Raw genomic sequence first — 13,948 nt, 5'->3', positions numbered from 1 at the left:
TTTTAGGTTAGTTTACATTCTTTTGAAGTTGGTCTAACGTCATCAATGACGTCAAACGAAGCAGCTGCGTCTTCATTGGGCACATATGACATATGTCGCCGGCCGCCGTTTGGACGTTAGCAGATGGATCCGAACATCTTTTTCTTGTCAAGGACAAATTTTGTTGCCACGCATAAATGACGCATGTATGTATGCCAACACACGTAATCAATTCGATCATCGACACGGCCCGTAAGTGAAATTTAGACCCTTTTTGGCAGGCCTATGGTTGCTCTGAAATACCTCCAGCTCTTGTTTGTCTAGCTTTCTTGCTTCTCTGGAAGAGCTAGAGTTGTTTTAAATTTGTTTGATAAAACAGTTTCTCTTTGTATTTTTTAATGACGTGTGGAAAATATAGGAGTAGCCGATAAAAATCAGGTTTTTAGTGTTCTTGCTCTCAACAACAACAAAAAAAACGATCTAGCTAGTTCTTGACAGGCATTCAGCCTTTTTTATAGTAACCGTATGGCTTCATTGCGTGCGCGTGACTGCTACATACCTTGTGTTCGCTAGCTAGCACTCTTGTTTGTCCATCCATCAGCAGTAGCGCACAGTTAGCAATAATGGCCGGCGCCCAAGAAGCTGGCGACGCCCCTGGTCATCAGCCGTGCGCGCGGCGCGTGCTGGTGTTCCCGCTGCCCTTCCAGGGCCACATCGACCCGATGCTGCACCTGGCGGGCGTGCTCCACGCGCGGGGCCTCGCGGTGACCGTGCTCCACACGCGCTTCAACGCGTTGGACCCCGCGCGGCACCCGGAGTTCCAGTTCGTGGCCGTCCCCGACGGCACGCCCGCCGACGTCGCCGCCATGGGGAGGATCATCGACATCATCCTGGCCATGAACGCCGCCATGGAGGCGTCGCCGGCCGTCGGGGAGGCGCTGCGGGCGTCCGCGGTCGCGGGGCAGGACGGGCGGCCCCGCGCCTCGTGCCTCTTCGTCGACGCCAACCTCCTCGCCGTGCACAGGGCGGCCAGGGCGCTCGGACTGCCCACGCTGGTGCTGCGCACCGGGAGCGCCGCCTGCCTCGGCTGCTTCCTGGCCTACCCCATGCTCCACGAAAAGGGCTATCTGCCTCCGCAAGGTTTTCATTCACTCTTTCGTCAAAGAAAATTGCACATCGGGTCGAGTCAAGAGACGATGAAGATTCACGATCTCTGAAATGAATTATGATGTCCTCCTATACGTTGCTGGCTGCTCCAGAGTCGCAGCTGTGCACGCCGGTGCCGGAGCTGCCACCACTCCGAGTGAAGGACCTGATCTACTCGAAGCACAGCGACCACGAGCTGATGCGCAAAGTCCTCGCCCGGGGCAGCGAAACAGTGAGAGATTGCTCCGGCGTCGTCATCAACACAGCCGAGGCACTGGAGGCAGCCGAGCTAGGGAGGCTCCGCGACGAGCTGGTCCACCTCCCGGTGGTGCTCGCCGCCGGCCCACTCCACAAGCTCTCCTCCTCCAGGGGCGCCGGGAGCAGCTTGCTCGCCCCGGACCACAGCTGCATCGAGTGGCTGGACGCGCAGCGGCCCGGGTCGGTGCTGTACGTGAGCTTCGGGAGCCTGGCGGCCATGGACTCGAGCGAGCTCCGGGAGGTGGCATGGGGTCTGGCGGAGTGCGGCCACCCCTTCCTATGGGTCGTCCGGCCCAACATGGTACGAGGCTGCGACGTCGACAGCGCGCGGCAGCTGCCGGATGGTTTCGAGGACGCCGTCAAGGGCAGAGGCGTGGTGGTCCGCTGGGCCCCGCAGCAGGAGGTGCTGGCCCACCGCGCAGTGGGTGGGTTCTGGAGCCACTGCGGGTGGAACTCGACTCTGGAGGCGGTCAGCGAGGGGGTCCCGATGATCTGCAGGCCGGACGCCGTGGACCAGATGATGAACACGAGGTACTTGCAGGACGTCTGGGGCGTCGGCTTCGAGCTCCAAGGGGAGCTGGAGAGGGGGAAGATCAAGGACGCGGTTAGGAAGTTGATGGGTGAGCGGGAGGGAGCTGAGATGAGAAGAGCAGCGCAAGAGCTTTGCGCGAAACTAGCAGGCTGCTTGGAGAGCACTGGGTCTTCTCAGGTTGCCATTGACAAGTTGGTTAGCTACATTCTGTCTCTGTGAATCTTCTGTTCTATGGCGTATGTGTGTTCCGCTGGGTTAGCATTGGCAGCAGCTTAACAGCTGGTACTCTTATATGGACAATTATTCCTGTCAATTATATGTAGTGTTCTCTTTCTCTAGCTATTTTTTAATTTCTCTACACACCAGCTTCTGATTTCGTTTTACCGCCTTCCATATCGGAGATATTATAAACCTGACTCCCTTTCAAGCTCTCCCCGCGCTTCACGGGACCTCTGCCCTCTGCCGGCTGACGCGTGTCCTCTCCCCCTACAGCGTTTTCTCTACCGCGTCCTGCTCCACGGCCAAGTCGACCTCGTGTAGATGGAAGATCCAGTGATCGAAAAGAATGTTGTAGGCAGAATTAACATTTCCTGTTGCTACTGGGTACAGAAGTACTATTCACCACTCTGTTTGGACAACATTTACAGGTGTAGAGAATTTCAGACGGCAAAAAAACCATGGAAGGTTCTGTTTTAGCTCTAGATACACAGACCACTTTGTAGCTGATGTAGCCACTAATAAAATCCAACTCATCGGTCATCGCATATGGTTCAAACTGAAGTTCAGTGCATCAAGTAATTCAAAATGGAATCCAAGCTGAAGGTAAGATGCACTCGCCTCAGTGTTTCCTTTGTACCGCGACGAACTTTGTAGTGGATGGTTGGGAGACCAAGGCGCTGGTGAGCCTCGTAGCGGTGGCATCCAGAGAAGCCTGAAAAATATTCAGGACCTGAAAAATGGATCTAGACCTCCAAATAGTGACAGCACGAGTGACTAATTCGTTCTGGAATCTTAGAGTACCCACCATAATAGACCCCGTCGACCTCCAGGACATCAATCTGCAGTAGTCAAGAAACAGAGCCAAGTAAAAAAATCATAGCAGCCAGAAAGTCCAGTAATGTGCTCCATAAACATGGCTCAGATACAGGAAACAGAAGGCTAATGATCCTAACAAAGCTCAATCTAATTAAATTGGTGTATTTTTTTCCTGCTCATTGTGAGTACATAAGAGTTTAAGAAAACTAACGCACAGTTTATGGAGCACAGCATAGGATCCATAAATGTGCACAGCTCTTATTGGATCGTGATGAACAAATTGTCATACTTATCTGATGTTGTATTGTATCTATAGTTCCGAACAACAAAGAACAACATTTAAGTACATCCACACATATTTAAGAGAACCGTCATGTTTCGCATAATGTCATATCATGGAGGCATTGGCTCAGAATTTAATTAATTGATTCACATGTGCTAAATTCCTAAGAAGTGTGCTTGAATCTGACAGAAAACCCATCTAGGTAGACCAGGACTAAACAATAACTGTACTCGTGGATGATGAAATATGGAAGGAAAAGAATAAAGATACACATATAGATACCCACAGGTACTTGGAGGCTGATGACACGGATACTGTCCATGAGTTCTTGCACCTTGATCAGATCATTGGCCCGCGTTCGCACAACAGCACTATTGTATACCATTTTCGGTGGCCATGATTATTTTCGGCAGTCAGGATGTAGCCACCGAAAATAATCAGTTGTTTTTGGCGGCCAGAGCAGACCGCCGAAAATAACGCTATTTTCCGCGGGCGTGTCAGTGGCCGCCGAAAATAACATTATTTTCGGCGGATACTGACACAGCCGCCAAAAATAGTGTATTTAAAATGGTCGGGCTCCTTCTCTGTTCTCTTTGTTTCTCTCTCGCTCGACTCGCGCGCGTCGTCGCAGCCCAGCCGCCCCGTCAGGCCAAAATAGTCGTGGTAAATTTTCGGCGGCTAGACGCCCCCGCTGCAAATAATCCATTACTTTCGACGGTTGTTCTGCTGGCCACCGAAAATAAGCTATTTTGTGCGGCTAGATATCAGCCGCCGAAAATAGTGGCTTATTTTCGGCTTATTTTTCTGGCGGCCAGAGACCGCCGAAAATAGGCCTAAAGCCGCCGAAAATAGTAGCTTATTTTTGGCGGCCTCTGGCCGCCGAAAATGACTGTTCCTGCTGTAGTGTCGCATCAGTGGCCTCCGGATTTGGTCCAGTGGAATTTTCATTATCACTGGGCCCTTCGTTTAGTCTGTTGTGAATGACTGCACGACTGCACCTACATCACCAAAGTGTAGACCCGTTTATACATTCAGCACCATGAACTCCACTCGTAATCATTTTTCACACAAGAAAAGGAGCACAGGGAAACATATTTTAGCATGCTGAAACTGTTGGTGTCATGGTGTGTCAACATATGTCGTGTGTCCAGGGAAATTACGCAATTTTTCACAGAAGAAAAGGAGCACAGGGAAACATATTTTAGCATGCTGAAACAGTTGGCGTGTCAACATATATCGTGTGTCCAGGGAAATTACGCAATGAAATTAGTATCTCTAGCCATATTAGAAGACATGTGTTCAGCAGGACACTCATCCCCTAACTTTTTTTCTTAATTTCTTTGAAGCTACTCGCAACATGAAAATCCTAAACCTCCCACGGCCCCGCTATCTCCGACGGCTTCGTTGGGAGCCGTCGGACATAAGGGAATACGTCCGACGGCTGTCAGTTAAGCCGCCGGACATACCCTTATGTCCGACGGCTGTCAGACAAGCCGTCGGAGATAACCTTATCTCCGATGGCTCCCAACTACGTTGTCGGACTTAAGCGAATTTAAGCCTACGGCACTCGAGCGCGCCAGCACGCCCATGATGTCGGTGCCCGCCCACCCCGCGGCCGCTTATGGCTTATGTCTGACGGCTTAGGGCTTATGTTCGATGGCTTTGGTTGTCGGAAATTTCATCTTTTACTGTTGTGATTTCTGTACCGGGTAGTGTGAATTTGCAGGGGAAAAAACCAAAATGAACTTCCAATGAGTTTGCACCGAACTATGAAATCGTGAACCCACGATTTAGTTGCTTGAATCAACTCACTTGGGCACGCCTGCATCATGCACACCCGAGAGACCACAGCAAATTCAGTAACACTAGGATACAATGTTTGACAAAAATTAAATCCTCTACACCAGTTCTTCAACTCAAGAGATACCAACTTCGTGGGCTGAACTCAAGTACATGCACTCCAATAATTCAAAAACAAAACATGTTGCGGTACAAGAAGGGATCGAACAAAGGGGATCATGCAGGTACGCCAGGTTCCTGCTCCTCGTCCCGCTCGCGCTCCTTCCCCTTCCCCGAGTGAAGGAAGTGTATGGAACCGTGCTGCAGGGGAGGAGGACGGCGGGCCCACCGCCAAATTTAGGGTAAAATTCGGAGAAGAAATTTTGGTGGGTTCCGATTGAAATCGGTAACTAAGGAAACAGTTGATAAAATGCCGCACCGATTTCAATACTGTTTTTGATAAAAAAATTCCGATACCGATTCTATTTCCAAAAAATATCATTTCCGGTGAATCCAATCTGAATTTTTTTTGAAAACGGTAACCTGAATTCTAAAAAATTCTGAAACTGTTTTCATCACTAACTAGAGCAGTCCAACACGAAACCAGCCCTTGCTTTCAGTAGGTTCTGCTGCAATCTCCACACATGGTATCTAATCCATTGTGACACATATGGCGTTGAATGGTTTAATCTATCTGCTACAGATACTAGAGACCACGGTACAGCTCCACTCATCGGAGTTATTAAAACCTGAGCCGGTTTGGAGCGCCGTCCGCGCTTCACGGGATGTTTGCCTATCACAGGCCGACGCATGGCGGAGTCGCGGACTCGAATTTTTTCTCCAACCTGGATATGAGTGGTGCCGTGTCCGTGTCCTCTCTCTGGGACTCTCTCCCATCTTGCTCTCTCCACACCACTTCCCTCGGGATCCGTCGTCTCCCTCTTACCGTGCCTCTGTCTTGTGCTCGCCGATTCCATACGACGGCTCCGTGCTTCCACTCTCTCGGCGCTGCTCTCTGGCCCCAGACGGCACGCCCTTTCCTCCTGGTTCCAGGAGGGCGACCCTGTGAGCGTGGTGCAGCACGGGCGTGGACCCTCCGAGGCATCCAGTCGCAGCCGCCATCTCTCTCCTCATCTCTTGTTCGGCGCACGTGAGCAGCCAGTTTCTTTGATTTGGGTGGCCCCGTCCCATGCTCAGATCCAGGCAGGCTTTGAATGGTGCTACTCTGTTTGCTCCATCTGTCTAGGCCTATGCTAATAGGGATCCTAAAAGAGTGTCCTTTGTCCTTAAAAAACACCAAATATTTCTGTTAGAAAAGCTTATACAGAATACGATGTTCGTATATTTTGAATAGGGGAAAGGTTACTTGACTTGACAGAATCATTTTACAATGGAAACAGACAGCAAATTGTACCAATACTAGCACATGTTATATGTGTTGATCGAAGTAATCGATTCTGAAATCTTCCACACGCAAATTTTTGGTTCAATGCTTGGAGTTTCAGCTGGATTTATTTGCTAGAAAGGGCCCATGGTACATACATAGGCATGCATGCATTGCCAACATATAGATTTATTTACTGTATATTTATCTGCAAATATACGTATAATCATGATGTTTTTGTTTATGTGAAACTTATGCTGCTTTATAGAATCTATATGGCGCCCGATAGGGCGCAGCTGATTCTAGTATAAGCAATAGTATAGGGAACTTAGAAACTGTATGGTGCTGCAAACAATACTAGGAACTCATACCACCATTTGGTACGTGCTATCGTACTAGTGCGGTAGTGCCCACGCTTAAGGGCTTCTTTGGAATGCGGGATTTTTTTCCGTGTCCTGCGTTTTTCCTGTGAAAATGAACTGATTTCTATAAAATTATTATATGATTCCTCTAAAAATCTTGCATTCGGAAGGAGGCCTAAGTGTGCTACACCAATTACCAACTATATTATACCCAAAAGAGTGCACTTTGCTACTTGCCATTGCAGCAAGACATGCTCAACATTGTGGGATGACTAAAGCGTGCAACTATATATGACTTCATGACTATAACAAGATGAGTTGTTGAGACTCTACTGGATGGGGTTCATCATTCAATAGGCAAGTGACTCTCTCTTCCCTTAGCCTATAAAAGAGAGAAGTAAGGCAACATATAAGGGCAGCCAATCCAGTAGGGTTGATTCACTTAGGTTCAATTCAGATTGAAGAACTCAAACTCATTTAAGGTGTTAAAGGGCATGCATAGAGGTGAATTAGGGACTAGTAGCCAAAAACTATCACCGAAACCAAATGGGAAGGAATAGCTAAGAGGTCATAGCGCTCGGTTGATATCTAAGCTTGTAATTTTCATCGCCTTTATGTCCATAAATCCACCATACTCAAAGAGGAATCAACCAAACCTCTATAAACTGCTCATGTCTTGGTAATTAGGCTGCACCCACCATTAGGGTGCCTCCATCGTATGCCCCTTGCTTTATCTATAGACTTTATCTCTCGTTTGGGTACTTACGATACCCTGGTGTTGTATCACGGTGACATTTGGTGTGCCAAGTAGGCTTATTTCTTTCTTAAATTTGGTGTGTTTTTGTTGTGCTATGCAACTATGGTGTCACCGGTACATCCACTCAATGGAGTACTCACCTCTGACACCTCATCTAGCAACACTAATCGCGAGCCATGACATAGACGACATTGTAATCATGCTCAGTCTTGTCTTCCATTACTGCTAGCTAGAGGACATGACATGGTAGGGTCACATGTTACTGACCCCTTAGATCACACTTTAGTTTGAGCTCCTTGTAGAGTACGCCACACCCTAGAGGCATCATAACACATGCCTCCCTAGGATCTAGGGGACCATGACCCTTCAATACATGCCACTCCCCTAGATTTTCGTTAGGACAATCACAAGGTAATCTATAAGCATGAAGATTCCTCATAGTGGTGGTCATCCTAGCAAGCTCGTCGGCATCTCGACTTCAGCACCGATGATGTCATTGGGCCTCTTGACACCGTGAAAGCCTTCTTCACAACCCTCCAATGCCTAACATCAGAAAAGTAGACAATGAGAAATGAAGATGGAATGTTGCTAGGTTCATAGTCATTGCTAGGGTTAACTTTGGACCCTCTCAACCCATACAACCTCACTATGAGAAGGTTATAACCAGCCACGATGTGTCAATCATCACTCATATGCCCCGATAGTAGCCTCTCTAGGTCTACCCGCTAGGGTTGTACCCTAGATTTTAGAGTCATGGCACATGGATATGCCTCCTCATCTTTAGCCTTATGCACTACAACATTGACTCCTCATGCTACACGATGATACATGCGAGGTTGCCATTGCAATGAGGGAGCTAGCGGACAGTCGTACCTTCTCACGTTAGTGCCACCTAGAGGTATTGCTATGCAGGTGGTCTATCCTTTTTGGTGTCGGTTGTATGGTGCTCACCCTTGTGCTTTGGTAGGCGTAAATGATAGTGGATGTTTTGCTCTCACCTTTTGGAGAAGTATGATGGGACCATTAATCCCACTGAGTTCTTCTAAATCTATGCCATTGCATCCTCACCAGCAACAACTATGAAAAGGTGATGGAAAACTAATTCCATGTTGCCTTGACTGGATTAGCCCGATCATGGATTATGAATCTTCCTGATGCCTCCATCTAGTCTTCAGAAGAGGTTGGTAGGCAGTTCATGTCCAAGTTTAAGGGCAGCTGGTGAGTCTCTGCACGCCTTCATGCAACGTTTTTGCTAGGTTAGAACACCATCTTCATTCACAACATCTACGACGTTAGTTTGGAAGGAGATGTTAGTTTGAAGATCAAATAGTGGCTAGGAATGAAGGATAACTTTTGGTATTTAGGATTAATGCTACATAGAGATGAAGACATTGATGAAGATGTTACTTAGAGTCAAAGAAGGGTGGAGAAAATGGCATAAACATTTGGTGTTCTATGTGATAAGAGGTACCATGAAGCTAAAAGGGAGATTTTATAGGGTGATGATTAGATCTGCTATGTTGTATGGAGCAGAATACTAGCCTACAAAAGATAAGTATTGTGGAAATACATATGATATGTTTGATTTTTGGCTATAAAGGCGGTGGGCTAGAGTCTGGAACAATGATATATGTGATAGGCTAGGAGTTGCACCAATTGAAGAAAACTTATCCATCATCATTTGGGATGGTTTAGACATGTCCAACGTATAGGAAACGGGTGACGCCTAAGAGGGGGGTGAATTATGACCTCTAAAACTTTCACTAAACTAGGCCACAAATAAATCCCTAGAGCAAAACATATGCAAATAATCAAACTAGAATGTGCAAACTAGGTTTTGTCTAAGTGTTGCTATCTCTACCGCAATGGCTAAGTTTCAATGTACACTATATAAGTATGAATACAAGATTGAAACATAAATGCTTAATATAAATGCGGAAACTTAAAGAGCAAAGTAGAGATGCAAACTCTCGTGGATGACGCCGGTATTTTTACCGAGGTATCCCGAACCACGCAAGGTCCCGACTAATACTCGTTGGTTCCCATACGCAAAGGGAAGCCCACACGAGGGCCAAGCACCATGGTCGAGTAACTCCATAGAGAGCCACGGGCCTTCTCCATGCGCAAGTGGTGCTCCGCTTTCGGCTCCTCTCGGACGCTCCCCGCCGTCTCCACTATCGAGCTTCCGTCGAAACGCCGCGGGCCTCGTTCCCTCCGGTACACGGTGGCAGCCGTGACACAAACGTGGTTGTCACGGTCTCGCAAGACTCTCGCCCCACTCGGTACAATTACAACGGCTCGCGCAAGAGCCGAGGGCTTGTGTGGTTTTACAAAACTCACTCAACTAACTAGGGTTCACCTAGAGCAAGCGCTAGAGCGGTCTAACTAACCTAAGCACTTCGCAAAGCACCTACGCTAATCACCGAGTGATTCAATTAAGCACTTGGGTGTAAGAGCACTTGCGAATGTCTACTATATGCCTTGGTATGTCTCTTGGGCTTCCACATTTAGAAATAGTCGGTTGGGGTGTATTTATACCCCCCAACACAAAACTAGCCGTTGGAGCAAAGCTGCTGCTTTCTGTGGTGCACCGGACAGTCCGGTGCCCCTGTCCGGTGCGCAGGTGACCGTTGGCGCGCAGGCTTTACACACGAGACAGTCTGGACTTCACACCAGACAATTCGGTGGTCTTCCCTCCTTTGTGCCACCTGGAACTAGCCGTTAGGGTTGCATTTCCTGGTGCACCGAACAGTCCGGTGCTCCTCACAGAGACAGTCTGCAGGCAACACTTCTTCTCTTCTTGGACTTTTCTTGATCTTCTTAATGTCTTCTTTTGAGGTGTTGCTTTCCTCAATATCTTGGTCCAAGTTATTTTGGCATCCTATGAACTACAAACATAAACACTAGCAAACACATTAGTTCATGGATTGTGTTAATCATCAAACACCAAAACTCATTTAGCCAAATGGCCCGGGGTCCATTTTCCTTACAATCTCCCCCTTTTGGTGATTGATGACAACACAACCAAAGCAAGCAAATATAACAAACATTTGAATGAAAATATGCAATCTACTTGCTAGGATGCATGTTTGTCCCCACAATGTGATATTATGGACTTAAGCCTCCCCCTAACTCCATAATTCACTTACTTCTTCTTTTGGACCAAAGAACCAAAACCACTTGAAGAATTAAAATTTTTAAATTGGTGGTGTTTGGTGTTTGATACTAATTTCATTGCTTTGGTCCCTAAACTTCTCCCCTTTGGCATCAACCACCAAAAAGGAAGACATTAAAAACATGTAGGAAGTAAATAAGACTTGCCCTCATAAGAGTTTGTCAATTGATACCAATCGTACGATACCAATTGAAACATCAAATTGTAACTCCCCCTAAATGAGTGTTCTCTTTAGAAAGAAATTTCTCCCCCTTTTTTAGAGACGAAGAAATACTCCCCCTGACAGAGATCTTCTACTTAGGAAAAAGCATGTGAAAAATAGAGGTGCGAGACATGATTTGATTAGACTAACTTCCCTTATGCATAGGTAACATAATATGATTTAACCACATATGAATTTATAGCAACATGGAAGTATATGATATGAAATATAGTCTAATCAAATATTGGAGAAGACATGTAAATGATATTAAATGTAGTCTCAAAGATACCAATTGAAAGTAAATGGCAGACCAATTAAAGATCAATGGCAGACTTGTGAGACATGAAAGTTCTTGGAGATTTTGCAGTGGAAGATTGTTGTCTTTCTCCGGGGACTTCATTTTCCTTACAATGAGGCTATTACATGAAATAGACTTGAAAAGATATTAGTCTCAAAGTTTTTTTGATTATAGAGTAACCTCCCCCTGAATTTGTGTATACAAGTTTTGAATACTTGTAGGAGACATGCACTTTGATTTGATATCAAGAGGGGCAAATTATCTATAATCCGAGCTTTGGCATATAAGTTAAATGTTACCAATAGTAGGATATAAGTTTCTGAAGCATTAGTGTCATTTATTTAGGGATGTTAAATAAGCTATGTGTCGTGCTTGAATAAACATTTTTTAAACCATGTAGGTTTGCTTAAGAGTATGAATTGAAAGCAAGCAATACTACCATATGATTTACCTAGTATGCATGCATTTAAACAAAAGTAAATACAAATTGTAATACTAGGCATGAAAAGTAAACTAGATGCAAGATAAATAGATACGCATATCTAAAAACAAGAAATACAATAAATCTAGTTAACTTAGTCATGGGCGGGGAAATTTGGGTCCAAAATATTCACTAATCCACTTGGCGATAAACTTGATCCAATATGATGTATCCCATGATATACATCCCTAATTTGCCAAGTCTCCAAATTTCGCGTTGTCCTTCGAACTACTCACTTCCCTTTCGAGATCCAAACATTCTTGGTGCTTTTCATGGTTGAAATTATTTCCTTTGGCACCCAGATGCGTTTGGCCTCCTTTCCTTTGTTAGCTTGCTTGTTGGCCTTGATTGCTATCACCTTTCCATTCTTTTTCTTCTTGATCGGATATGGTGTAGCAGCCTTTTTGTCCACCTTTTTTGATATATGTGTTGGAGATTTTGCTTGATGGCTTTTGCTTGAGCTTTTGCCTTTGCCTTTGCTTATCCCCAGTCATCGCCTTGCATTGGAAAGACTTGTGGCCTTCCTTGTGGCATAACCTACAAAAATCACAGTTTCACCCTCCATAGGCTTGTTCACTCCCGCAGTGGTGTTATCCTGTGGAGGGTGGATTTGTTTGGCTTTGCTTTACTTGTCATACAAGGCTTTTCCAAGGCGAGCCACTTCTTGCTTTAATTGCTCATTTTCCATTGCAATCTCGTCCAAACAAGTTTCTATAATAACATTCTTAACAAGAACTTGATTGTAGGGGTTAGAATTATCAATTAAATCAAATCAGGAAGTAGAAGCATCTTTCTTAATAATTTCAGGTATTTCAACCAAAGATACTTCTAGGGTGCTACCAATGTTTTCTAGATTAGTAGTTAGCTCATTATTGTGTATGCTAAGGATTTCCATTTTCTCTAGCAAATTTTCAACAGCTTCTTGAGAGCTAACTAACTTAGCCTTAAGTTTTTCATTCTTTTTAATAAGGCCATCATCGGTAGCAGTGGATGGAGCACTAGACTCTAATAGCTCAAGTTTAGTTGACAACTCACTGTTTAAGTTTGCAAAAGTTTCAAAATTTTCTAGCAAACTTTTATAATCATTTTGAGAGCTAATCAACTTATTTTTCAAGGTTTTAAGTTGAGCTTTTTGCTTAGTGCAAACATCCTGGAAAAATTTAACGGCTTCCACATGCTCATCTACAGAGGACTTTTCCTCACCTTCATCATCACTACTACTACTTTCATTACTAGAGGATGGTATGCTCATTTTACCTCTTGCCATAAGGCATTTGTGTGATGATCGTGATGAGGACCGATGGCTACGCGTCCTTGGAGGTTCATCTTCGCTTGAAGAATCATCCCAAGTTTTGACACTTGTTAGCGCCTTGCCTTTGCTCCTCTCCTTCTTAGGTTCAGCCATAGTTGGACAGTTGTCCCTGAAGTGGCCCTTCTCCCTGCATGCGAAGCATCCTCTCTTCTTTGCTTTTTCCTGTCAATGTTAAAGAGAAGATCCTCTACCTACAGGGGCACACCCATTAGATTAATCTTGTGGATCATCCCCATTACCTTTCCGACGCGTCGGATCGTTTCTTTATCTTCGGAGGATGATGTTGATGGTTGATTATCTCCTTCATCATCACTTTCTTTTCTTCTTCTTCTTCACTTGAGGAACTTGGAGTGGGAGCATTCTTTTTACCCTTCCTTTCATCACATGCCAAAGCATATGGCCTTGAGAAAGTTGGCTCCTCTCCCCGACACATTTTTCGCGACATCTCAAAGGCCGCGATTTTCACAATCACATTGGTCGGGGTCATGGTACTCAAGTCCTCCAAGTTGTGAAGGATGGTGATGATGCTCTCGTATCTTTGTTGTGGTAGCAGGGAGATAATCTTCCTCACAATGTCTGCATCACCTAGCTTATTAATGCCAATAGAATTGAGCTCATTGATAATTAGATTCAAGCGAGAATACATGTCTCTAACAAGCTCATCATCTCTCATAGCAAAAGAATTATACTCATTTAAGACTAGGAAATGTTTTTGCTCACGGACATTGGATGTGTCGTCATGGAGCTCATGCAATTTTAGCCAAATCTCATTAGCACTTTTCAAGGTAAATACTTGATTAAAAATATCCATGCTAAGAGATTCATACAAGCAATTTTCGGCTCTAGCATTTAAATGAGATTCTTTTTCCTCACTCGTGGTGGGTTTCTCGGGATTCTTGGGGGGTTTCATCCCATCACGAGTGACTCTTCAAACACCTAGATCAACGACCTCTAGGTAACAAGCC

At 45.5% G+C, this 13,948-nt stretch overlaps 2 protein-coding genes across 2 annotated transcripts; one reads left to right on the top strand and one right to left on the bottom strand.

Moving 5' to 3' along the window:
- The first annotated feature begins 235 nt into the window (after nt 1-235).
- On the top strand, nt 236-2,256 carry LOC100194073 (uncharacterized). Its single transcript, NM_001139129.2, has 2 exons — nt 236-1,119; nt 1,239-2,256. The coding sequence occupies exons 1-2, from the start codon at nt 603-605 to the stop codon at nt 2,132-2,134; spliced, it is 1,413 nt and encodes a 470-aa protein (NP_001132601.1). The 5' UTR covers nt 236-602; the 3' UTR covers nt 2,135-2,256.
- Nucleotides 2,257-2,697: 441 nt separating this feature from the next.
- Nucleotides 2,698-6,134, bottom strand: LOC103649094 (uncharacterized). Its single transcript, XM_008673438.2, is given in 6 exon segments — nt 2,698-2,846; nt 2,940-2,973; nt 3,520-3,596; nt 4,145-4,246; nt 5,254-5,422; nt 5,964-6,134. Coding segments are annotated over 6 exon segments (702 nt in total).
- Between the last annotated feature and the right edge of the window lie 7,814 nt (nt 6,135-13,948).

This window comes from Zea mays, chromosome 2, assembly GCF_902167145.1.
Source record: "Zea mays cultivar B73 chromosome 2, Zm-B73-REFERENCE-NAM-5.0, whole genome shotgun sequence".
Lineage (NCBI taxonomy): Eukaryota > Viridiplantae > Streptophyta > Magnoliopsida > Poales > Poaceae > Zea > Zea mays.
Note: the sequence above shows the minus strand (reverse complement) of the source record. Positions and strands in the feature narration are given on the sequence as shown.

Excerpts from the sequence above, each read along its gene's own strand:
- LOC100194073 (NM_001139129.2), top strand. The coding sequence starts at position 603 with ATGGCCGGCGCCCAAGAAGCTGGCGACGCCCCTGGTCATCAGCCGTGC. Across the intron at positions 1,120-1,238 it reads GGGCTATCTGCCTCCGCAAG|AGTCGCAGCTGTGCACGCCG; the intron begins GTTTTCATTCAC and ends TGGCTGCTCCAG.